Source organism: Phodopus roborovskii, unplaced genomic scaffold (assembly GCF_943737965.1).
Source record: "Phodopus roborovskii unplaced genomic scaffold, PHOROB, whole genome shotgun sequence".
NCBI lineage: Eukaryota > Metazoa > Chordata > Mammalia > Rodentia > Cricetidae > Phodopus > Phodopus roborovskii.
In genome coordinates, this window is record NW_026126516.1 from 10,990,946 (window position 1) to 11,017,445 (window position 26,500).

The 26,500-nt window shown below is 45.2% G+C and overlaps 1 protein-coding gene across 1 annotated transcript in view; it reads left to right on the forward strand.

Annotated features, from left to right (window-relative positions):
• The window catches only part of Rcor1 (REST corepressor 1), a 75,966-nt gene extending 60,652 nt beyond the window's left edge, over nt 1–15,314 (forward strand). Inside the window, exons 7-12 of the mRNA XM_051196635.1 lie at nt 1,491–1,569; nt 3,728–3,922; nt 8,604–8,681; nt 8,888–8,945; nt 9,796–10,025; nt 11,362–15,314. Of these exons, the coding sequence (XP_051052592.1) occupies nt 1,491–1,569; nt 3,728–3,922; nt 8,604–8,681; nt 8,888–8,945; nt 9,796–10,025; nt 11,362–11,403 (682 nt within the window). The 3' untranslated portion in view covers nt 11,404–15,314. The remainder of the gene's footprint in view (nt 1–1,490; nt 1,570–3,727; nt 3,923–8,603; nt 8,682–8,887; nt 8,946–9,795; nt 10,026–11,361) is intronic.
• The last annotated feature ends 11,186 nt before the right edge of the window (nt 15,315–26,500 follow it).

Here is a 26,500-nt window from a genome sequence, read left to right on the forward strand (position 1 = left end):
CTGTAGATCTCTGTTCTACAGTCAGTGGACTTTAACATGTTCCTTCCTTCCTTCCTCTTAAGGTGACCCCTCCTAATTAAAGGGGATTTTGTTGTTGTTTCATGGGTCATAATTTATCGAGTATGATAACAAAAAAGTCATTTGGCGTTTGTTTATGTTTAGCTTGCTTTAAAAAAGAAGAAAAATAATTTAGATTTTTGTATTAGTTACTTCCCTTGTTGCTGTAACAAAAGCAGCTCAAGAAGAGACCATATGGGAGGCCATACGGGCGGTGTCTGTGCACGCCTTTAGTCCCAGCGCTTGGGAGGCAGAGGCAGGAGGATCTCTGAGTTCAAGGCCAGCCTAGTAAAGAAAAAGAAAAAAAAGGGGGGGGGCAGTCATGGGAGCTTGCACATCACAGGAGAGCTTCCCCCTGCTCCTTCCCTCCCTCCCCTGGCCTTGCAGTGGTAGGAGGCTAGGACTCTACCGCTAAGCCTGCCTCCCAGCCTGGATGCTCATTTTAAGGATAACTTATTAAGCTTTAGTAAGGAAGGGTGTGTCTTACCTTTTGCTTCCTCAGTTTACATGCGGTAGAGAGCAATAAAAATGGTTGGTAGCTTGGGAGGAGGTGGGGTTCCTTTGGGAAAGAATCCTGAAACACAGTATGAAGTTGGTGTTGAAGAGAGACTCAGTGGTCTCATTTTAAAATATGGAAGTCTACTGCCTCAGGCAAAAGCATGTGAAATACCACGACAATGTATTTGTAAAACTTGTGGCCATGAGCAGAAAGATTGAGTCTGGGCGCTTTCTTGTTGCTGTCTGTTTGCAGTGCAGTGGAAGTTCATGTCTGCATACTTTTCAGTTTTTCAGAGACCTTTCTTTCCTGGCCCTCCAGCAAATAACTATGAGGAAAAGTAGATGCTGTCTACATTTGATAATTCAGCTGAGAATCAAACGCAAGCTCTTGACAGTACAAAAGAACGATGTTGGAGTTGGCTTGGACACTTGGTAGCAAACCTTAGAAGTTCTCCATCACTTAGGCTACAACATTGGTTGGCTCCCAACCTGGGATCATGGCCTCTTGGTTGAGGGCAAAAGGCCCTTTCCTGAAATCAGATTCATAACTGTTAGAGTTATGAAGAGGCAGGAAAGCAGCATTGGGGGGGCTGAGAGCTGGCGCCATGGAAGAGCTGCGAAGTTGAATTCTGTATCAATTATAAAAACGCTCGTCTCGCAGTCTGTAGATGTTTACAACTATTTTAGAATAAATTTTGTTTTGGTTTTTCAAGAGAGACTGTAGATTTATAGAACTATTTTAGAATAAATTTTGTTTTATTTTGATTTGGTTTCTCTGTGTAGCCCTGGCTATCCTAGAACGCAGGAGTTCTGCCTGCCTGTTCACCAAATGCTGGGATCAAAGGCGTGTACCACCTGACTCTGCTATTTGTTTGGTTTTTATGTGAAACAGTTAATATAGAGTAACCTTTCAGTAATTTGTTCTTATCTTTCAGTGAGGATGAACTGGAAGAAACAAATGGAAGCAACCCCATTGACATTGAGATTGATCCAAACAAGGAAAACAAAAAGGAGGTATTTTTTTCTCTAACATTTGTAGGCAGTAAATGTCATTACCAGCTCTACCAGTACCTCCTGCCTCTTGTACAGGAGTGTATTAAGTGCTGAGTCCAAAGGTTCAGATGGAATCAGCTTCCCCTCATAGGATCTCAGTGGTGTCTGTCTATGATCACAGGGAAGAAGCCCTTAGGGAAAGCCCGCGTCTGCTGGTCCTCTGTGAGGGGCTGGCAGGGCTCCTCAGCTCCTCAGGGCTCAGGGTTTTCACTACCACTGTCCAGGGTCTGCTTGGACATGGCTGTGAGGGACCCAGGAGGCCCAGGAAGCTGCTAGCATTGGGAGGAGCTGACACTCAGAAACAGGGCAGGCACCTCAGCTCCCTGCCCTGTAATCGTGGGAGTGGCTATTTAAGCTTGGGAAAATAAAAGGCTCTGGGCTACCTGAATTGTAAGACCATAGCACTGCTACAAGCTTTTCATAACAGAATAGGTAATGGAGTCCTGCAAAAAGAGGGAGTTACAGTGACTACAGAATCACCACCCCATCGCCCATAGTCATCCTTAGATCTTGGTAACTTTTGGGGTTTTTTTGGAGACAGGGTTTCTCTGTGCAGCTTTGGATCCTGTCCTGAAACTCACTCTGTGGACCAGGCTAGCCTCGAACTCATAGAGATCCACCTGCCTCTGCCTCCTGAGTGCTGGGATTAAAAGCATGTGCCACCACCTTGGTAGCTTTTGAGACAACTTTCTCTGTGACATACAATGCCCATAGGTATACATAATTCAGAATTTTTAGTTTTAAAAACTTATTTTAAATATATTCATATACATAGCCATTTATTACCACAACATATGAACCTTTCAGAATTAACAGATCATAAACAGCTTTTTAGCTTAAGTCCATACTACTGTGAACAATACTGAATTCATGGATCACATACCTAAATATTTTACACTTTTTTTTCCATTAAAATAATTCCTAAAAGTTGAATTGTTGCCCCAAGGTATCTGTGTGGTACATAATACAGCTTCTTTAAGTAGACTCACCAACGTGGGTCTCTGGATGACTCTTCCCAGTGTCTCAGAAGTATCTGAATAACATGGCCCTGGGGCTAATGCAGTTAGGTTTGGAATGAAGTGAACTTGGAGTTCTGCTTTGTTTTGGTGTATTGCTATTTATTAGGTTTTTTTAATAACAACAATTTAAATGAATAAGCTTGGCTTTGTCATTTTTTGTAATTCTTTTTTATGTGGCACAAGTTCTGACTGAAAAAGTAGATTAAATCTTACAGTGAAAATGTTATTAAAACACACATAAACCAATAGGTAATCTTTATGAAATAGCATAATGCCATAAAGAATATAGTTTATTTTCTTCTGTTATTTATTACCACATAGTTAAGGAATTTATGCTATCATCATTGTTTCATTATCTATTTAATTTAGTCTTTTAAAAGTATAAAGCAGAAGGCCTTCTGAAATATTCAGCTTTATCCTTGTATCTTTTTTTAGGGGGGGGGGGAGACAAGGTCGGGTCCAGTCTTGATGCGTAGCTGAGGCTGACCTGGAGCTCCTGCCTCCCAAATGCTGGGATTGCAGAGATCCCCCCCCCCCCAACTTAAAACCGTATGCTATGGCTGCCAGACATTCCTTCTTTTGCCAAACCCTTATAGTCTTAATCCCTGAAGATACTGATATTAGAGAAAGCAGTAAAAAGTTAGGTCACTCCAAAAACTAAATGTTGTCTAAGAAGAAGTGATATATGAAATGCCTGTTTCATATTGAAGTCTATATTTATTAATGGAAAGATTACAGACCTCCTTTCCCCACCCTTCCACACCCAGCAGAGGTGATCTGTCATGCAGTGTGCCTAGCTGGGGATGAAATGACTCACTTATCTGCATGTCATATGGACAACTACACAGTCACAAAACTCGTAAGAGTTTTTATCAAGAGGCCTGAAGAAGTGGAAGAGAAAAGCTGCTGTTGAAGAAGAAGAAAGTGTTGTATAAAGTGTTCATGGTCAGGGTTGATCTTTAAGCTTCTCCTTAGGGTGCATAGATAAGAATGATGGTTGTTTGAGATTGTTTGGGGCCATGTTAAAAACACGTGCTTACTACTATCCGCTTGACATTTTTGTTTTTTTATTTCATTTACCAAACATGTGTGTCATGCAGGTGCCCCCTACTGAGACAGTTCCTCAGGTCAAAAAAGAAAAGCATAGCACACAAGCTAAAAACAGAGCAAAGAGGAAGCCTCCGAAGGGAATGTTTCTTTCCCAGGAAGACGTGGAAGCCGTGTCTGCTAATGCTACTGCAGCAGCTACTGTGCTGAGACAGCTGGACATGGAGCTGGTCTCCATCAAGAGACAGGTACCGGCCAGCCGGTGTGGTGGCTGTCATCGTTGTCTACCCAGGCCTTCCCGTCTCAGAGACGTCAGAAGTATATTTATTTCTCTTTTTAAAATATCTCTTTGTTAGTATTGGGGGTTGCTGAGTATGTGTGATTGATGTGTTAAGATCAGAAAACAGATTTGTGGAGTTGAGTCTTTGCTTCTGCCTTTTCATGAAGTCTAGGATAGAACTCAGATTGCCGGGCTCATACAGCAAGTACGTCTACTTGTCAAGCCCTCTGGACATCACCAAGAACATTTTATTTCTAAGGAACTGGGCAGAAGATCTAAAAATTACCTTTAACTTGAGCTATTTTATAGAGAGAAATGCTATTTATGTAAATTAAAATAATTACTTTGTGTATCTGTGTGTTTGTGTGTGTTGTAATGAATCAACCCACTCAAGTAACCTGTGTGGACCAGAGGAAGTACCACCTCACCGCTATTCCCCTCAAGCCTGTCAAACTCCATTTATGTCCCTCATCCCTGAACCACCTCCCAGACAGGGCCACTATTCTGATTTGTTTTGAGGGTTTTTTTTTATTGTTGTTGTTCTTGTTTTGGGGTTTTGTTCTGTTTTGTTTCAAAACAGGGTTGCTCCATGTAGTCCTGGCTGTCCTGGAATTCACTCTGTAGACCAGGCTGGCCTCGAACTCAGAGATCCACCTGCCTCTGTCTCTGTATTTCCTTTTTGAATGTTCCTTTCCAGTTGGTGAATTGTGAATTGTTCCCCACCTGCCCCATTAGATCATTTACCACTTTGTCCTGCCCCCACTCCTTTAATGACATTCTCTGAAATTCTCAATCTTTCCCCTCAGATTGGTAGGTTTTAAATCCTGGTAAGAACTTTCTCCAGGGGCTGGTGAGATGGCTCAGTGTTTAAGAGCGACTTGTTCTTACGTAGGACCTGAGTTTGATTCCCAATACCCACATGATAGCTAACAACTATCTGTAATTCCAGGGGAACCCAGGGAATCTGGGGGATCTTCTGACCTACCCTGATGCACATATATGCAGGCCAAACACCTATACAATAAAAATAAATACATTTTTTTTTGTTTTGGTTTGGTTTTTTTCAAGACAGGGTTTCTCTGTATAGCCCAGACTGTCCTGAAACTCATCTGTAAACCAGGCTGGCCTTGAACTCACAGAGATATGTTGAGTGTTATCTTAGCATCATTGTGTCAGCTTTTGTGTTTTGATCTTCAGTCTATAAATGTTTTCCTGGGTGTGGTGTTACATGTAAGTATGGGCATCTGTTTTCACCAAGTACTCTTTACTGAAAAAAGTACTTTTACTGCAGTGTAGTGAGACCTTTATTTAAAAACAGACATTCTGATTTTGTGTTCTTCATGCATTTGTTGGGTTGTTTGTCCTTCACAAATGTATAGTGCCCCAACGTGTGCTCTATAAACGTACGTGTGTGTGTGTGTGTGTGTGTGTGTGTGTGTGTGTGTGTAGCAGTAAAATCTCCTAGGTCTTAATTGTCCTTGTCCCTTTGTATTTCCATATCAAATTTGTATCACCTTTTCAATTTTCAGAGGAAAAAAGGTCTCCTAGAATTTTGATTAAGATTTTTGTTAATAGCTGTCAAATTAATATCCGTATTGTATTTTCTAATGAGTTAAGATGGTATGTCCCTCCACCTTTGTAGGTCTTTAATTTTTTATATTGTATCACTTTTGATGTGCAAGACCTAGAATTACTCCAAGATGTTTGGTACATTTTGGGTGTTCTTGTGATAGAAGTGTCTTGGTGTGAGTGTGTCAGCAACGGGAGTTACACCTGAGACATCACACATTGTCCAGTCTTTTACCACTAGCCAGTTTGTGGGTATTATTTATTTTTTTAATGGTTATTTGTGCATGCTGTATAGAAAGGGCTCATTATTTTAATCTGATTGCATAGTGGCATTTAAGTGGAAAAGTCAGTCTCAATATTTAGAATGGGTCTTTCATTAGGGTTTCCCTTCTCCTGTACTCTCCTCTTCCCCTTTCTCCTCCACCTCTTGGTTAATTAAGACTGAGTGATTGGAAACCAGCAGTCTGGTGGTCTCCAGAAAGATGGAACTGACGATGACTCTGTCTGTCCTTTGGTTCAAGGAGGCACAGGATGAGGGGGCCAAGCACCCTTCCATCGTCAGGACAGTTCTGTAGCCTGCTGCCAGCACAGCTATGCTCAGACCTGAGGAGAATCTCTTAATCTTCCTAGAGACCTCTTTTCAAATGAAGAGATTAATCCTGGGGGCTGATCCTTGCAGATGTGCTGGGGTTGTGCCAGAGCTGTTGTAGTGGGAGAACTCTGCCAGGGAGGACCAGAGGCTGCGAGGGAAGCAGAGGCTCCTCTGTTGCTTGTTGTGGCATCAAAGGACATTCTTTGTTTTTCTCAGCAGGGTCAAGGACTAGAGTGTATTTAATTTGAAATAATGCCTCGGGTTGGCAATTTTAAAGAGGAAGGGCTTAGAGCCTAATGTGATAGTGAGGAGGCAGGCGCTTAGTTGTACTTGTAGAGTTAGAATGACAGCCAGTCCCAGGGATGGTTACTTTGCTGGTACCTCAGGGAGCACTCACCTCGGAGAGACAGGAGCCCTGGTTAACCCAGTTCTGGGAGCTCTGCTGTGGGCTGCCTCGGCCACTGCTGTCAGCTCTTGTCAGGGTGCTTAGGGATCCAAGAGTCTCAGCTTTTTGCTCTTGCCTTCTGTGAAAGCTGCAAAAGTCATTCTGTAATCCTGGAGTCTATGTTCAAGGAAGTAAGGAAAGGAAATGGAAGCTTTGGGGGGGGGGGAGGGGCGGGTCCTTGTGCCAGGAGCCCTGGACTGCTCCTTGCCAGCACCCTGCACTCTGATCCCGGTTTTCAGGAACAGAGCAACTTGAAAGACAGTGGGTAAGCTCGTGGCAGGAGATCTTCTCTGAGTGGAGAATGGTCTCACAGAAGAGAGAGGTCCCTGTGAACAAGATAATGTAGAAACAAATTGTACCTTTGCTTGGGAGGCCAGCCATGTGTGTTACTTTATTTCTTTTTCTTAAAATGTCACACACAGCCTTATCCTGATTTTGATTTAATTTCCTGTCCAGTTGGCAAAATGTTGACAAGTAGCCTGTTTTAACTTCTGCCCTCCCCCCCTTTACGATTTATTTATTACCTATGCAGTGTTCTGCTTGCAGGCCAGAAAAGGGCAGCAGATCTCATTATGGATGGTTGTGAGCCACCATGTGGTGCTGGGAATTGAACTCAGGACCTCTGGAAGAGCAGCCAGTGCTTCTAACATCTGAGCCATCTCTCTAGTCCCTAACTTGTTTTTTTCTGACTCCCAAATCCTAAATTTCACCTCTCCACCCATCTTTGTGGTTTTTCTGAAAACAAGGTTTTTACTCTCTATGCCCGGTTAGCCTCCAACTCTTACTCTTAGTCCCGAACTTTTGAGTCTAAGGCAAGATTGCCACAAGTTTGCAACCAGCCTGGGCTACAGAGTAAGACCCTGTCTCTAAAAATAACCCACCCCATAAGCACTTGACAGAAATGGAGTTTTACAAGATTATATAGGAGCCAGAGGTGGTGGTGTATGCCTTTATTTATTTTCTAGCATTCAGGAGGCAGAGGTAGGTGGATCTCTGTGAGTTTGAGGCTAGCCTGGTCTACAGAGTGAGTTCAAGGGCAGCCAAGGCTACACAGTGAAACTCAGTTTTGAGTAAACAAGGCAGATGAAAAGAAAAAAAAAATATATATATATATATATGTGTGTGTGTGTGTGTGTGTGTGTGTGTATGTATGTATGTATGTATGTATGTATGTATGTATGCTGTTTAGGACGCCAGGTGGAGACTGACAAGGTGGCTCAGGTTAAGGTGTTTGCCACTATCTGAGTTCCTCAGAACCCACACAACAGGAGGAGAGAAGCTGCTACACTGAGCTGTGTCCTGACCCTACATGCGAGCATGCTCTCACACACACTCACCATAGTAGTTTTTCAAAGAAAGGAAAAAATAAAACAGGATAGTAAGTAAGCAGGACCTGATGACATAGGCCAGTAATTAGCACTATTCAGGAAGCTGAGATAGAAGATAACATGTTTAAGGCCAGTCTGGGCTATGCTGCAACTCAGCAAGACTGTTGTCTTAAAAGTGAAGTAGGGACTGCGTGCGTGTGTGTCGCTATGCATTAGTGTTAGAGGATGCTCTTGTGCTAATCTCCAGGACAAGGAAGAAGGGTCTGCCTTGCTTTTCCTACTCCAAACTCTTCTTAAATATTACTTTGCTGGCAAGATTTCTTTTTTAGTGACATCTACTGCTCCTGAATACCTTTGATGTTTTATTAATCAAAATCACCCACCCAGTTCTTTCCTTGGCTTTTTTTTTTTTTTTTAACAGCTTCTTTGGTTTTTAAAAAGCTTCTAAAAGTCAGAGTTATAATGTGGCTTAATTTTTGTCTCTCTCTCTCTCTCTCTCTCACGTACACACACACACACACACACACACACACACACACACACACAGAAAAGCTAGGTATACCGAGTCAAGCAAAAATACAGGAAAAAGGGTAATTTGGGAGAAGACAAAGATGCTACAAGTGGTCAGTTAGGCTTATGGGAATTTTGCCATTTTCCCCATCAAAAATGTTTTTTCTAGCTCTCTTTTTAAAATAAAATTCTTTTTCTCTCTTAGATTCAGAACATTAAGCAGACAAACAGTGCTCTTAAAGAAAAGCTTGATGGTGGAATAGAGCCTTACCGACTTCCAGAGGTAGGATTATATTTATCTCAGAATTAGGCTGAGTTTATGTGCTTGAAATTCTGGTATCTGGTACATGTCTCCAATATGCCTTGTTTTAGAAAAATAGAGGCAGAATTTTTGGAACCTAGTTTATATCAAAATCCAGACATGAATAAAAGTTCATTAAACTACCATAAAATGCATTTAATAAGTTGACAATCCATTTGGGTATCTAGGTCATTCAGAAATGCAACGCACGATGGACTACAGAAGAACAGCTTCTCGCCGTACAAGGTATGGGGGGCTCTCCTTAGCAGCCAGGAACTGTGATAAATGTAAGGGACATGTTATGTTCCATGCTGTCACTTCACTTGTGTGGAAGATTAGCGTATCATAGCTTTCTCCTTGTGTGTGTATTTGCATGCATGTGTTGTTATTGAGGATTGAACCCCACTAGGCAGATGCTGTACCACTGTGAAACATCCTCAACCCATGTCATTCATTCATTCATTCATTCATTCATTCATTCATTCATTTTTGTTTTTTTCTATGCTATATGGCTGTTCTGGAACTCACTCTAAAGACCAGGCTGTCCCCCAATTCATAGAGATCCGTCTGCCTCTTAATCCCAAATTCTGTGCCACCACCATCTGGCTAAGTATTAGCATTTTAAGACAGGAAATGTTTCTCAAACTTAGGGTTCTGAAAAGCCAAAGCAGAATGTCCAGTCATGAGACTCTTGACAGGAACCTCAGCAACTTGTATGATAATGGCATGCTTTAAGAAAGGTTTCTAGTGGGCAGGATTTTACTAAATTATATATGCTGTCACCTGTAAGCTATTGCTAATGATGACTGCCATGCTTTTCTACTGCTGTAACATGCTAAGATAGTGTCTGATTAAAACCTCTGCGGGGGTGCCTGCGTGCGTGCGTGCATGTTCAATTCCCAGGACCCACATGGCAGCTCATAAGCACTTGTAACTCTAGTTCCAGAAGCTCTAGCACCTTCTAATCCCTGTAGGCACAAGTAGGGTACACACATACACATACGTATGGGGAAAACTTTCACACACATAAAAATGAATACAAATGTTTTCTCTTATGCTGAAATTATTTTTTAAAAATATTCTCTTCTGTGCTTAGCCATCAGGAAATATGGGCGAGATTTTCAGGCGATCTCAGATGTGATTGGGAACAAGTCAGTCGTTCAGGTGAAAAACTTTTTTGTAAATTATCGGCGTCGCTTCAACATAGATGAAGTTTTACAAGAATGGGAAGCAGAACATGGTAAAGATGAGACCAATGGGCCCAGTAACCAGAAACCTGTCAAGTCCCCTGATAGCTCCGTCAAGATCCCCGAGGAAGAAGATGAGGTAAGTCTGGAAGGAAGAGGTGTTCTCCCTGCAGGCCATGCTCAAGGCTGCTGAAATGTCACTAAGCAGCTGACTCCAGTAGCTTGTCACTGGCCTGCAGACAACATAATGCCTTCCTGGCTTCCCTCCACACTCAGGGACTGTTGAGTTGTGTCCTATGAATTGGGCAGGTCTCAAGTGTTAGCCATTGCTAGAGACTGCTGGCCTTCTGGATGAGTCTGTATGCCTTTAGGAGCTCTTAAGGGATGCTCAGTAGCAGCCTTCCAGCTTTTGATGCTGTCTGGGCCTGGCTGTGGTCCTGTGTTTGCTGGAACTTCTGGGGCAACGACTGGCATTGTGATTTTGGAGGGAGTGACCCTGATTTCATCAGAGCTGTCGGTTAGGAAGGAAGGTGACTCAGCCTAGATACAGATCTTCCACTTCCTGTGTTGGGATTGCTTACCAGCTGCCTCTGCCCACCCCAGGAGTAGGGCATTACCCTGTACACTTCTGCCCCATCTTCCTACAGAAGATGTGCATGAGGGAAGGCTAGGCAGTCATTACGAACCTAGATGTGTCCACTAGTCCAGTAACTTAAGGATTGATTTACCTTTCTAAGGAAATCCACTTTCTCTGACTCCCTTAAACCATTGATTTGGAGTCGATTGGCTTTTATTGTTTGTTGCACCTTTGCTCTGGGCTCTAGCCTAGAGAACACACTTATGAACGCCTCAAAAGAAAGTGAGGTCATGTCTATGAAGGGCCTCAAGGTGCTTCCCCTCCGTAAGGAAAGCATTGCATCATGGCAGCTTTGAGAATTAAAATCTTAAGCACTTGCTACAAGAAAGTCTGTAGGGTTTGTCAGAACCTACACATTTCCAATATGAGCAGCATTCTCAAGTTATCCTGGTATAGGGCCAGTCTGAAGGCCCTGGAACTTAGAACATGTAAGCAAAATGAGGTAATTTCACCCTTAGCAGTAAGTTTTGCCTAAGTGTTAACTGCTCCTTTAGAAACACATTAGCTTCTCTAATGCCCTGTGCTCTTGTAGGAGGCACTGAAAAGTCAGAGCAAGGAGTGTATGTTGTTATTAGTTGGCATATTTGAGCAGGCCTGTTTCCAGGTACTGTGATGACATGCATGCAGGTCTCCTAGCTATCTTACCTAACCAGGAACTATGGTTACTGTGTAGCTCTGCAGAAAAGGATGCTCAGAAAGAGAAGGGCAGTAGAAGGTGGTCAGCATCCCCACCCCGGGAGCGCGATGCTTCCCCTGCAGTGCCGCCTGCTCTCGCTCATGGATCCCACCGGGGCTGCTGCTGGCTGGCCTCACTCTTCCTCCCTTCCTCCTCCTTCAGGCTGCTTCTGTCCTCGACGTAAGATACGCATCTGCCTCATGAAAACTGCTGGTAGCTTTGAACACTTGGTATGGGCGACATGTTATCCAGATATCAGGTATTACAAGACATCACCTAGCCATCTGCATCACATCTCTGTGGACAAGCAGCTATTACCAAAAAAGGCATACACTTCAGTCCTGTGCTACATCTGCCTTAATTCTTTGCTCGTTCCTCCATGTTGGCACGACTTCCCAGAGAGCTCTGTTGCATCTCATTCTGCCTAAGGGCTGGGGGACCCATGGCCTGCACACCTCCCTCGAGTCTGGGACCTACCCTCCAGTTGGCTCCCCCGAGCCCCAACAGTGGCAGCTCTCCCAGTCAACAGCTTCAGAACAGGTAGTCTTGATGAAAGGCCCAGCTCTGTTCCTGCATGGCCTGCAGTTTCTACTTTGTGCATAGTGTAATTCCAGAAGGCCTCATAGGCCTTCTAGAAGATTTCTCCCCTTCTCTGGGGAAGCCACCTAAGTAATATCATGCTTCTTTGGAAATCACAGCCCATTGGCAGACCACATCATAACCTTTTTCATACCAAGCTCCCTGGTATAACTCCTGTTTCCCTAAACAGAAAGTGGAATTATGGTGGAGAAATCAGGTGGCTCCTCTCCCCTTTCTCTTCTCCTAACTTTCCCCTTTCTCCCTTTCCAAGAGATAAAAGCTCATTTGAAGCAGCTGTCCCTGACATTGTAGCTTACTGGGAGCGTGGACCTCAATGCTTTCTTTCTGCCTTCAGCCTTCAGCATTGGAATCCCAGGGTGGGGGTACACCCACCTCCTCTTGATTCCCCAGCTACCACTATCATCACCCAACTCTGAGAAATCTGGTTCATATCACTGTACCTGGTGCTTGTAATTTGGAATTGGTGCCTTCTCCTCCTGGCAACCATGTTATCAATCACTTTTCTGTTCAAGTGTCTTATTTAACGTTTATTGCTTGCCAAAGATGACATCATTGAGGTGTAGCAGATGGGGAGAGCTTCAGCAGATTTGACTTGAAACGTCAGGTCGGCTCAGGAGAGGACATGAGGGAAGCTAGGGGTGGTTTCTTAGATCTGCGCCCCCTTAGCGCTCACTCTTGGTGTGCCTGCCCATTGGGTGTCGCTCCATGTGTCCTATGTGTCATTTATATGCTGGTGTGATCACACACACACCATCCCCTCTCTTTTAGCAGCAGATAGGACAGAAAAGTGATGGATGTTTTGCTTAGTGAGACCAGCATGCAAACCAGTCTACAGAGTGGTATGTGATACCATCTGTTTAGACTGGGAACAAGCGAAGATTGCTAATAAATGTTCTGAGACTTCCAGAATCACTTTTGCTCTCTTACCAGACTGTGGGCCTGCAGGGGTTGAGGGGCAGCCGGTCAGACTGCGTTCTAGCATCCATGGCCAGTTGAGACTGCACTAACCATGTGGAAATATCTTTTGTTGTTGTTCGCAGTGTTTGAATATTTTTTCTGCTTTCAATACCAAAAAGAGGAGAGAAAAAAAGTAGATGCTTTAAGATAGGAACAGAGTTCTTAAGAATTTAAAATATGCAATTAAAATTCGATGTTTTTGACTCCTAAGCACCTTCCCTTTTTTTTTTTTTTTTTTTTTTTTTTTTTAAATAATTTTTTAAAGTTAGCTGATGTTCTCTTTAGAAAGAGGTTCAGCTATAGAAATCTAGATTGGGAGTGGGGTGTACATTGTTTTTGAGAGGTCTGGAGAAAGGTCATTCCAAAGGAGAGTGTAGAGGGACTTTGTTCATCTGTCCCACACCAGGTGCCCATTGATAAGAGTGTGTGGAACAGTGCAAGGCACAGCCCACTGCTGCTCTATAGGGACAGGTGACAGACTAACACTAGCGAGGAATCCACTTTCTTTTGTGTTTTTATCATAAACCTGCTGTGTAACACAAAGGGGAAGGAGAACATGATGGGGTCAGAGGTCAGCCCGCACTTTGTGCCTCACTCACAGGGACACTAAGGCGCCTGATAAAGCTCTGCTCGCCTAGCTTTTTGCATGTCCTCTCTCGGTGAGCAGAAGCAGTGTGGATGGTTGCTACAATGGCTTTCACGCTCTGCCAGTGGTTCTACGTCTGTCTTTGTGCTGGGGCTACTTTAGATTTGTTCTTCCTTGTCGGTGCGATGGGCAGAGCGCAGCGCCAGGCACCAGGCTCCTCTGTACTGTCTTCCTGGTTCCAAGCAGCCGGGACAAGTCGGGTGTCAGAGTGACTATGATCAGAATAGCTGGTTTTGGCTTTTTCTCCAAGGGAAAGAGGCATGCCATTTTCATTAGACAAAGGGGGTCTTTGTCTGGCTGATGTTGGAATAGTCTTCATGTTTTAAACGTTTCGTGACACAGTCTGCAGTGATGTAAATCCAAGAAATCACTTAGCTTTCAAAGCTGAGGGCTCTGGTCTTGAACTGTGACTGTTCAACATGTCAAAAATTAGGTGCATCAGCAGGTTAGGTTTGGACATGACGCCTGCTTCAGATGGAATGTCACTTAAGCTTTGCGTTCTTAAAAATTATCAATGTGAATGTCATAATTATATATTTTTGTGGGAAAATCTTCTAAATATAAGTTATTGTGCAAAATATAGTATCATGGACACAAATAATAGTCTAACTTTTAGTTTAGAGATCCCTAAAGATATAAACTGTATTGCGTATGCATTAAAAGTTTGTTTTATTTAATTTTATGTAGACATGTAAAGTGTTTAGGTAATTCTTTTTGCTTACCCACATAAACACCCTGTTACTTGAATATTGTGTTGACTGGTCGGCAGCGGTGATCGATTGTGTAACAGCTCTTTCGCTGGGGCCCAGCCTCAGTTAGGCGCTGTGTCAGCAGGAGCAGAGGTTCATGCCCCACAGCACTGTCACCGTCTCTTTGTCTGTCAAGGCAGCTCCTAATGGTGGCTTCTGGCAGTTTTTACAAGGCCCACACAATGATGGTCACAACCTTACTCACAAAAACGAAGGCGAGAACGTTTGCTGTGGACTAATTAAGCAGTTGTTTTCTGTTTATACAGTTTTCTCAGTACCACACACCGCTCTAAGTGAGTTCGTTGTCACTTTAAATTGCAACTATACCCTGCTTTTATCTTTCTAAATATCAGATGTACTATTGGTATAATTGCACACCAAAAATAAGCCCAGCAGTGCATTACACTAACTGGATCCCTGCTTCCATGTAAGCAAAGGAGAGACAGAACACAGCCTGTCTTTCTCTCATGTCTACCCTTTTGTACACCCAGTGACCCAGGGTACAAGTTTTCAGTATCAAGTCAACTTGGCCCCAGATTGACTAAGGCAGGTGGATCATCTGAGCCTAACGGTCCTGTGCAATGCTCCTCCCGCCTCTCCCTGGGTCTTTGCAACTGCTTCTCACTGTAGTAAAGCACAATTGCAGGAAGGTTCCAATTCAGAAGGAAGGTCAGCAGAGTCTATGCATGTTGTAAAATAGTGAGTGTTTACAGCCACCTTCTCTAAAACGAAAATTTATACTGGAGTGGATAGCATTCCATTATGTAGACTTAAAAACTTTGCTAAGTGCTTTTTAGATTGCTTAAAATTTTTTCAAGATTTTAAAAGATGTATAAGGTTAAGTTTGCAAATATAACGGAAATGCTGTATATCTTTTGGAGTGATAAAATCCATGTTAAATTTTAAAGAAACTATGTTGTAATAATGCTGTTGTAAGTAATATTTCCATGTCTCTCTTTGCTTGTTTTCTAGTTCAGCACAGTTATTGTGGTGAATGTCCATAGCATTATAACTGCTTAGCCATTGGATTATAACATTTGTTAGTGGAGATTGGGAAATTTATTTGTGAAATTCTGCAGAATTCATTTTTCTATTTCCAATATTTGCTGAAGTTAAATAAAAATTTTCAAGCCATTGATGTAATAAAATATGAAACAAAACAATTTTCTGCAGCCCCATGTCTATCTTGCTACAGAGTGGGATGTTTTTCTCCCCTTCCAAGCCGGCCTTGGATTTCTGATGGTGTTATTGCCCCAGTATAAGACCCTGTGAGGCAGACAGCTGTGGGTGGGGGGAGGCTAGTGCTCTTATTACTCTGATAATCTTATTATTATTGCTTCTTACTGCTCTTATTATTCTGATAATCTTCATGTGTGTGGTTACCAGGCATCAGAAGTACAGTGTATATTTCATAAAAATTTTGGTGTTATGGTCTTAAGAATAGAGGTTGGGTAAAAGAAGTGTTTCTTCTGTCAGCTTAGCCAGGCTTTGACTGGGTCCTAGAGACCGGCCCTGCATAGTCCCTGGTCTAAGGCAGTGACGGGGCAGACTATTGCCTTTTTTGTTTCTGGTTTCAATACCTGAGCAGTTGAGGAGTACTGGCAGCCTCTGAACTTCCCTCTCCTGGCTGGAATAATGCATCAGTGAGCTTTCTCTGCATTCATAAATGCCTAAGGTCGATAAACTTATGTAGGCAGGGTCACTGGCCACACTTGTGAAGGTTGTAGCCGTTTGCCCTCAGACTTTTGGGCAGTGTCGTCTGTTGGTCCTCTCACTTTGATGTGTGGTAAGGGCAGGTAGCATACCACGGAGAGAGCGGAGCAGGGCAAAGCTGTTCACTTCATGTCCAAGCCAGGGCCAAAGGGAACAAACAGGAAGGCCAAAGAAAGGTCTGGAGGCTGCCCCTAGCTGCTGGCCCACAGACTCCATGCTCTGTGCACTGAATCTAGTACCCAGCTTCTTAGGAGGTGCGGCCTTTGAAGAGAGGGCCGTGTACATCATTGCACGCGGTCAGATTGCTGGCCTTACTGGAGTCAAGGCCATACCGATCATGCTCTCCATTGACTTCACAACTTAGGCTGTCGAGTCTCACTGATAAGGGATCTCAGTGTGCTTAGTCTCTGCCCCTGGGCTGTGTGTCCTTTTTCCCTGCCCCATAGGAAGGGATACAGCTGTACACCTTGCGCAGCCCCTGGCCTTTCTCTTCCAGACTCTTCCACGCTTACCACCTGTGAGGGTTAGTGCCTGTATGTCGTGGGCTCGTGCAGCATTCACCATCGCCTCTCTTTGAACTGTTTACCTCAGTGAATTGTACTTTGTGTCTGATCACCAAAGTAGAAACCCTGACATTGGCCACCTGCAACCCTGTCGCTGCCAACATGGCCACCTCAGGCATCTGCTTGCTGGAGCTGATGCCTTGGCCAAACACACCAGTGCCTGATCCCCAGCGCTGCTCCTTTTCCTGATCCATCCCTTCACAATCAGGAACCTTTCCTTTATTTTATGTGTATGGGCTTCAGATTGCATGGTACTACAGTTCTAGACAGTTGTGAGCAGTCGTGTAGATGCTGGGAATTGAACCCAGGTCCTCTGTGAGAAGAGTCAGTGTCCTTAACCACTGACCATCTCTTTCAGCCCCAATCAGGAACCGTTCTTCTACATGAGGCAGGCGGATCTCTGTGAGTTAAGGCCAGCCTAGTCTACAAGAGCCAGTTCCAGGACAGGCTCCAAAGCCACACAGAGAAACAAAACCAAACAAACAAACTGGAAAACTAAAGGCTAAGTGGGATATGGCTCAGTTACACGGCGTTGCGTGGTGTGTACATACATATACACACATGATTTTAATCAGTTTCTGAATCACCACAGATAGAAGTTCCTCACAGCACCTTAACTGCCCAGTTCCCTGTGGCCAGTTCTCTGCAGCCCTCAATCTGTGCAGCAGGCAAGACTGTGTTTTCAGCTAACAAACGGCAGCCTTGGGACAAGACGATCCCTACTCCACAATCAAGCTCTGTCCTGTCGGACTCCGATGCGCTACCTGAGTGAGCCCGTGTCGTGAGTCTTGTGACCTGCCCACTCCTTTACTCATTGCAAGCCCTTCTCTTCATCTATACACAGGAACAGTGACTTCTTTAAAGAATAGCCAGCTTGCCCAGGACCAGCCCCAGCCGTGGAGCAGAAGCTCAACGTAGAGCTGTTGGTGTTGTAAACTAGCCTTTTTGCAGGGTCCCTGTAGGGGAGCTGGGGTGTCCACCATTTACTCACCTTTAGATGAAACCCTCACTTTGAGGTTCACTACCCTATTCCCACTCCACTCTGAATAAGAGGCCCTCGGGTAGGTGTGTGTGTGTGTGTGGGGGGTGTACCTGTATGTATGTGTGCACGCATGCATGCAATGAAGACTTGCTGTTTGTTAGATTGGTAAAACTCCATGGAGTAGCTCGGGGCTACTTTAAGTGAACTCCCTGCTGCATTTCTCATGTGTGCATTTTCAGGCAGGTCCTTGAGGTTCTCTGAAGGGGTAGAGGTCATCCTCTCGATCCTCGGTGTAAGCTCTGGCTCCTCTGTGGCTCCAGGTTGCCTGCTCTGAGGCCGGAGTGTGTACCCACCCTGTGTGCCACCAGACAGCCTCAGCAGGACCAGTATGGGACTCTGGCTGCAGGGTCCTCTGGTGACATTCCCTGTCAGCCTCTGAAGTAAGATCATCATGGTCGTGGCTCCCCATGGAATCCCTTCCCATTGTGTGGGCCTTGTGTTTCCCCCTGAGTGTTAGTATATTTTACTGTTTGCTATAAGATGTCTGCTGCAGACTGCTTAGTAAGAAATATGCCGCTTATTTCACATAGAATTTTGAAGGCTGGGAGTGTATATAGCACAACACAGATTGAGTCGAGGGCCTCACCCCATCACGATGATCGGCGATGGCAAGAACGCTTGAGAGGTTAAGGCATCATGGAGAAGCAAGACATCCCAGGTGCAACTCAGGGCCCACAGGGGCCACCTTACTCTCTGAGGACAAGACCTCCACTGGCCTGAGGGCCTGGACTAGCCTCCATCAACTCTGTGCCACTGTACTGCGGTCCAGTTTCCTATACACAAACTCTGAACTGGGTCACAGTTGTCTTAGTCAATGGGACCTTCACAGACATGGCAAAGGAACTGGGCCATCCTCCTGCTGCTACTAAATCTACCATCCTGTAAAGAAGTTTAAGACAACTGCTAGAATGACTGGCAAGGCCATCAACCACCAGAGGTCATGGAACCATGAGAAGGTCCCACTAAGTGACCTTGGAAAGACCAGCACAAGGTATGTGTGGGCAAACCCTCCCATGTGGGAGCACTGGCCCTAGGGACAGTGGCTTCTGGTAGCAGCTGTTGTCTCTTGGTATATCTTGTCATGTAGTAACAGATGACTGACAGTTGGAGAGGGTGGGGCAAAATTCAGGCTGCAGTAAAGGACTAAGCGCTTGGGTTTTGGAGCCTGGGGTGCTGTCAACGTGCAAAGTCCTCAGGGATGGGGTCCCAGGTCTCTTCTCAGAAGTAGGTTTAGCCCGGTGCGTGGAAAGTATAAACTGCTGCCTCTGAGGCTAGATCACCTCTCTGGCTCCCCAGGGCATAAAGTCCCCCATGAGACAACCACTGCTAAGAAGCACTGGCCACTCCTTGGGACCAGTCCTTTGACATCCAAGGCCAGGTGCGGAAGCAACCTGGGAAGGCTGGAAATAGACTCTGGCCAGCCTTCCCAGGTTGCTTCTGCATTGGTTGAACCCTGGTGGTCAAATGCTTTTCACTAAGGAGATTGCAAGTTGAAGTGCTTCCCCTTGGGCAACAGTGTTTCCCTGCTGGGTCACACCCGATCCCTGACTGCCCATCTGCCTGACCTTCCTGACTAAACAGCAGACACACCTGCTGGGTCTCCAGCCTTAGACTGGAATCAAGAGAGAATAGGGTTCAGCAGGTTTCCAGTCAGAATGAGAATGGACACTGGGCTAATTTCACAGAGGTGTGGGTAGTCAGTATGCTCTAACAGGTCCCCCGGGCCAGGTCCCTGGGCAGCAGGGAAGGTGGGCTGCCCGACCTGCGGGTAGGTACTCCTGAGCTCAGGTGAGTCACTTAAGATGTTAAGAGTCACTTGAGGGAGGGGCGGGGGGACGGCTTCCCTGAGGTACTTCTGCAGCTTGCATGGTAGCCCCTTCAGTAGAAGCAACATAAGCATGGAGTTCCAGCTGGGGAGACAAGGAAGAGAAATTCCATTTCTGTGACGAAATCGGTGGTGCCTGGAGTGACTGCACAGGCCTGGGGTGGGCCAGAAGGGTGCCACAGGCATCTTCCCTGCTCATCCCAGACCTGTCCAGCTTTGTTAGCAGCTGCTGACAAAGTTCAAGAGACTGAGTGTAGGGGCCATGGTGTCCGTGCAGCAGCCTGTAGCATGAGAAGCAGGAGCAGCAGACCCCAGGCTGGCAAGCAGCTTGTCCCCAAGCCCAGGCCATGGTCTCTAGGTGCTTTGTCCCACTGAACACGTGAGTGCTCTGGGGAATTGGCTGGGTGCAGGTGTGGGGGGAGGGGGCTTACCTACACCGGAAGCCAGCTTAAAGTCTCCCACTGCTCTGGTGGGACAGCTGCCATTTAAAAAGCCATGGAAAACTTGTAAGGATCCAAAAAGGTTGTAACAATATTGTCTTAATTTTCTAAGTTTATTTTGGGGAGGAAGGCACACATGCCTGAAACATGGATGCACAAGTAAAAGGTGGTCCTTTGATGCTCACGTAGTGTCCGATGAGAGCGTGCTGGTTGGCACCTGTCATGGCAAGTATCTTTACCCACTGAACTACCTCAGCAGCCCAGCGGTGTTTCTGTAAACACCAGGTAAACACTTTTGGAGATGAAGAAACATCAAATATAGATCCAGCTTTTATCCAAATGTTTCAAAGCAAAATCATTGAGTAGGAAGGTTGTTCTTGTAGAGCTCTAGCGTAATACGCTGGAGATTTGGGAAATCCTCATTTTGTCTCTAAGGCACGGATGATCCGGATCAGTGACTGACACAACCATTAGAGGCTGGATGGAGAAAGCACAGTTGAGCTAGCTGGCCCTAAAGCCCTTCACACCTTGACATGGAAACCTTCCCTTCGGGACACAGGAACCTGAACCGCAGGAATGCCGCGGGAGGCCACTGTCACACCGGCAGAGCCTGTGATGGCATTTTGGAGCTCTCATCTCTGGAAGGCTGTTATAAATTGTTAGCTTCTGTCAGTTTCTGCTCGTAGCAAGGAAGTAGCTACCATGCTTCCCCTGAGCTGTGCCTGCCATCTCTGTGTTCCTGGAACAGGCCTCTTGGAGTCTCTCCCTCTCCACCCTTGGGCCACAGCAACTTTGAGAGCATTTTAATTATCCCTTCAACTGAAGATAGTAACACACCTGTAATCCCAGTGCTCATAAGGCAGGAGGATTACTAATTACTGTGACTTTGAGGTTAACCTGGGCCTCAAAACAAGACACTACCTAAACAAACACACACTATTTTTCTTTCTTTTCCTATGGAGGCCAGATAACAACAAAGCACCCACATTAAGAGCATTGGGCAATCCTCTGGCCTCTGTAGGAACCTGTACTCATGTGCATAAACCCACATACAGACACATAAATAAAAATAACTTTAAACGGGGGATACTAGCCTTTAATTCTAGCACTCAAGAAGCAGAGGCAAGCAGATTTGTGAGTTCAAGACCAGCATGGTCTATAGAGTGAGTCTTGGGACAACCAGGGCTATGTAGAGAGAGGCCCTGTCTAGGGGTTGGGGGACACACAGAGGATTCAGCAGTTGAGGACACTTGCTTACCCATTTCACCTCTGAAGTGGGAGGGAGTGCTGACGGTCACTGTGCTAAGCAAAACAGATGACCAGAAAAGCCCACGACACCTTTGGGTTTTAGCACTTGAGAAGGTAAGGCAAGATCTTGAGTCTCAGCCTGGGCTACATAGTGAAGCTCTGTCTAAGAATAAAAGACTACACAAGGTTGATAAATGTTTTCTTTGTTCAGATGAGGGTCTTTACTTATTTTATTTTATGTTATTTTTGAGACAGGGTTTCTCTGTACAGCCCTGATATCCTGGAGCTCATTCTGTAGACCAGGCTATCCTCAAACTCACAGAGATCCACCTGCCTCTGCCTCCCCAGTGCTGTAATTAACGGTGTGCACAGCGCCTCCTGGCACAGGTGAGGGGCTTATATAGTGCAGGTTGGCCTGGGACTCAATATGTAGCTGCAGCTGGCATTGATCTACCTCTGCCTCCAAAGCTCTCCCCTGCGTGACTTCTGGGGACCAAACTCAGGGCACCAGGCTAGGCAGTACGTGGCTTTTTTCTTCCTGAGCATCTCATTCACCCACAAATTACTGAGGGCATGGCTTAGCTTCAGCATGCTATAGGGTGCTGACTGGGCTGGGGCTGTTGATGAGATGCCTGCCACCATTCAGGAGGTCCTGGGTGTGATACCCAGTGCCCTGTAAACCTGGCATGGTAGCACACAACTGCACTCTGGAGGTAGAGTCATTCGTGGTTACATAGCAAGTTCGAAGCCATCCTGCAACATAGGAGATCCTACCTCAGCAGTCAAGTATTAAGTTGATAACACAAAAATATATAGAGTATGAGTCAATAACACATGTGTGAGATAAAGCTAGATTTTATATATAACCAACATGGACTTGATCAGCTGAAAATAAATATAAAATATTTACAAACACCCCCATAGCAAACAAAGAAAAAAAAACTAGCAAAGACAAAGTTTACCTGGAGCAAAGGGAGTCCACGAATGGACCACAAGTAGAACAGCTGCCAGCCCAGGGCAGGAGGGTAATCTCTCTGTGAGATCTCTGTGCAGGTCTGTGTCCCCTTCCCACTCTCCCGACAAGCTCTGTAAAGTGACTGCCACTTGGTACAGTAAATTCTGCGTTTTTTTTTAGTGATTAAAACACGTAGGTTAAGCCTTCTGTCGTGGTGTGTAGGGTAACTTCAGGTTTTTGGTTTTGTTTTTTCTAATAGCCAGCAAATCTGGGCGTGAGGATACACATCTACAGTACTCAACAAGCAGGAGGTTGTGAGTTCCAGGCCTGTGTAGGCTCCAGAATCAATGTGAGGCCAGACTGGTTCAAAGGTAAAAAGATGTCTGAGGATTTACAGCATTTGCCTAGCATGCAGAAGACTCTAGATTCGGTCTCCAGTACTTAAAACAAACAAAAACATTTAAAGACACCCAAAAAGGTTTTCTCTGTCAGTGGTCTCCAAAACAGAGCAGAGATGACAATACTCATATCAGATAAAATAAACATGTTTTATTTTGAGACAAAGTCTTACCTGTAGCCCACGCTAGCGGAGAACTCACTGTGATCCTTCTAGCTTGGTTTCCTGAGCCCTGGAATTACAGATGTGAGGCATAAATAGCTGTAGACATTTTGTGGGTTTTTTGAGAGGGTCTCACTAGTGTCTGGCCTTGAGTGTGCCCTGGCTGGCCTCAGCCTTACGATCCTGCATCTGCTGCCTGTGTACAGGTGTCGTGGGCATGAGCCATCATGTCAGATTCCAGGGAAAATGGACTTTTGAGTCATAAACTGTTATTTTTGCAGTAGACAAAGCTCACTGCATGCTAGCTGCAAGGGTTTGCCTTTGTCAACTTGATGGGCTCTAGAGTTACCATGGAAACTCATGTAGTATGTGTAGGAAGACCTTTTCAGAAAGATTTATTACTGAAGAGGGAAAACCCCCATGAATGTATGTGACACCATCCATATGATCAGGTCCCAAACCAATCAAATGGAGAACACAGTGTGCTGGGCAGAGCCCTGCTGGGCAAGCTGTTATCCCAGCACCAGGAGGCAGACACATGGATCCCAGGGGACTCATTGGCCGATCTAGCTAAAATGCCTCACTCAGTTTCAGTAAGACTCTGTCTCCAGATGGAAGGTGGAAAAGCCATTTCGCAAGACATCCAGTGTCATCATATACCTTCACAGGTAAATGCACCCTCACGAACATGATGATAGGACATGTGTGATAGCCACACACACACACACACACACACACAGTGAGCGAGTGAGCTGTGCACCAGCAATCATCCCTATACCTCCTGATTGGATACAATGCCTCCCAGCCTCCCTTAGTTGGACAGCCTACCTTCCCCACGTGTCAGTAAGGTATACTGTACCCTGAAATAGCCAGCCCAAAACAAGCCCTCCCCCTCTCAACTTGCTTCATGTGTATTTTGGTTTTATGCTTGTGTTTTGCTTGCCTTTGTTTATATGTCTCTGTACTCTGCATGTCCTGTACCTTTGGGTATCAGAAAGGGGCATCCGATCCCTGGAAGTGCAGTGTCAGATGGCTGTGAGGTCCCATGTTGGTCCTGGGAGCAAGTGCTCTTAACTAGCCCTCAAGCTACATCTTGTCAGGCACTTGAGCAGTCAGGATAAAATAACTAAGAAGTGACAGTCAATTCTTTGAGAGAATACAATCATTATAAATACAGGCACTCACATTGGGCCCCCAAATATATTAAGCAAATATTTAAATGGAAGGGGACATAACGGGGCCAGAAAGATGGCTCAGAGGTTAAAAGCACCGACTCTTCTTCCAGAGGTCCTGAGTTCAATTCCCAGCAACCACATGGTGGCTCACAGCCATCCGTTATGAGCGTTATGAGATCTGGTGCCCTCTTCTGGTGTGCAGATATACATGGAAGCAGAATGTTGTATATATAATAAATAAATAAGTCACATAGCAAGAGACTTCAGTACCATTTTAAGTAATATGGACGTTTGAGTCATAAACTGCTATTTTTGCAGTAGACAAAGATGACGCCTAATAATAGCTGCAATGGTTTTATGTCCGATCACCAGGACAGGAAATACACAAGGAAATGGCACTATGGACCAGATAGACCTGACAGATAAACCCAGAAGATTCAAGCCACAGCACGCACAGACTTAAAGAATCGAGATCCCAGCACTAAATCCATGCAGTGGTCAATTAATCCTCACCAAGTGGACCAAGAACACACATTAGGGGGAGGATAGTCTCCAATAACTGGCTTTGAGAAAAACCGCAGCTGTGTGCAAGACCCATCACTCCCTGTTCTTCCAGAGTGGGTTAAAGACTGGACTGAGCCGGGGGCTGGGGCAGTGAGCTGCACAGCAGCAGCAGTGGTAGATCAGTTCCTGCTGGCTGTGTCTGACATCCTTCTCTTAGTGCACGTGTTTTATGGGTGGGTGGGTGGGTGAGAAGTTAGTGACCCCTGCGTCCCCTGTAACTTTATTTGCCATGGGTATCTGGCCAGTGTTGCTGTAGCTATGCCCTTCAATTTTGTTGCCTTTCACCCTAGTTAGAATTTTAGTTCTGTGGCTCACAATAGATCAGAGAACAACTTGCAGAAGTCCCTTCCCTCGGCCATGTGGGTCCTAGGGATTGAACTCAGGTTGTCACACGTGGCAGCAATCGCCTTTACCTGCTGAGCCATCTCACCAGCCCCATTGTTTCTGAGATAGGCGTCATACACTCCAGGCTAACTTCAGAGATGTCCTTGAATTGCGCCTCTGGCCTGTACTTGTCACAATCCTGAACTCTGCTTGACTTCCCTCTGACTTTTGATTGTGTTACCCAGGCGTTTATCTCTGCCATCAGTTGTTTCCTTCATATTTAATATAGGCACCTTGTGGGTAATGTTGACTTTGGTTTTATATTCAGTTTTGATAATTTTGTCTTCATTTTTGTTTTGTTTGTTTTTTGTTTTGTTTTGAGCGCGTGTGTGACTCACATTAATGTTTCCCAAAATTTGCAATACGCATTTACAGCTAATGCATGCACATCTACTTTGAAAGGGCAGGGTGTCTTATCCAGATGTCACTGCTTGCCCTGTCCCAGCACAAGTGTGTGTGCCTGTCCATGCAGTAACAACACACTGCTGCTATTTAATCCAGGCACACCTGGGAGACTAAAGCAGGAGGGCCAACCATTGTTCTCTCAAGTCCAGCTTGGTCTAAAGAGTAAGATTCTTATCTCGGTGCGGAGGAGGGGGGTGGGAGAAGGAAGGCAGTAAAGGGTAGGGAGAGGAAGAAAAGGCTGGGGAGATGGCCCTGCCATTAAGAGCACTGGCTGCTCCTGCCGAGGACCGCAGTTCATTGCCCAGGGCGCACATGGCGGCTCACAATTGTTTACAACTCCAGTTCCAAGAGGATCAGACACCTCTTCTGGTTTCCATGGGCTTCCAGTTTAGAATATGTCAATTCTGCAGGGTAGAAATAACTTCCACGTGCGCTGTCTCAGCAGGCAAAGGCACTTGCTGCCGAGCCTGGGACCACATGATAGAAGGAGAGAGATGACTTGAGTTGTCCTTTGACCTTCTCACACTTGCGTTGTGAGATATGGGGCCCTCCTCCCCCAAAGTAAATTTAAAACTTAAGGCATAGAGGAGGTTCTTCCATAACCAAAGCAATGAGCATGCTTGATCCCCTGCTGATGGGATAGGCCACCCGTGGAGACGCTTTGGGGTCTATAATAATGCCATCTGAATATGCCCTGGGAAATTAATAGTTTTCAGAAAAGGTTGGTCATATTTCTGTAAAACTGACAAGATGGTAAAATTAATTCCTTCTCAAGCTGGGCTGTCAGCTCAGTGGTAGAACCCTCGCCTCACAGGCTGGAGGCCCTGGTTCCAACCCTGGTACTTGGAAAAAGAAAAAATTGCTGATCAGTTAACAATGCAAACAAACCTCTAGCATCTGTGGGAAAAGACTGGTGCCCAGGGGTTAGACCACTGGCTGCTTTTCAGAGGAGCCAAGTTCGATTCCCAGCACACAGACGGTGCTCACAAACAGTCACAGGTAATCTGATGCCCTTTCCTGACCTATGACGGCACCAGGTACACGCATAATACACTGACATTCGTGTAAGCAAAACACCCATACACTTAAAAAATTATATTTTAAAAATACTTTTTTAAAAGTGGTGAGTAGCCTGGCACCACAGAAGAAGCTCTCATTTAATGGACATGGTTTGGTGGCATTTAGCGTGCCATTGTGGGCATAGCCACCCTCTCTCCCATTCTTCACCCCCAGAATAAAAGCTTACACCCACCAGGGACTGGCTGCCACCTCCCTTCTCATCCTTAGCAGTTATGAATCTGTTTCCATTTCTGTGGAAAATTGCTGCCTATTTGAAGCTGGCTTATTATGCCATTTTCTTTTGTGTATATTTGAATTATCATCATTAAAATATTTACAGCTTGCAGTACCCTCTTCCTGGATCACTGAGGTTGTTTTGGCTGAAAGAAAAGTCCATGCCATGCGCTCGCCACACAC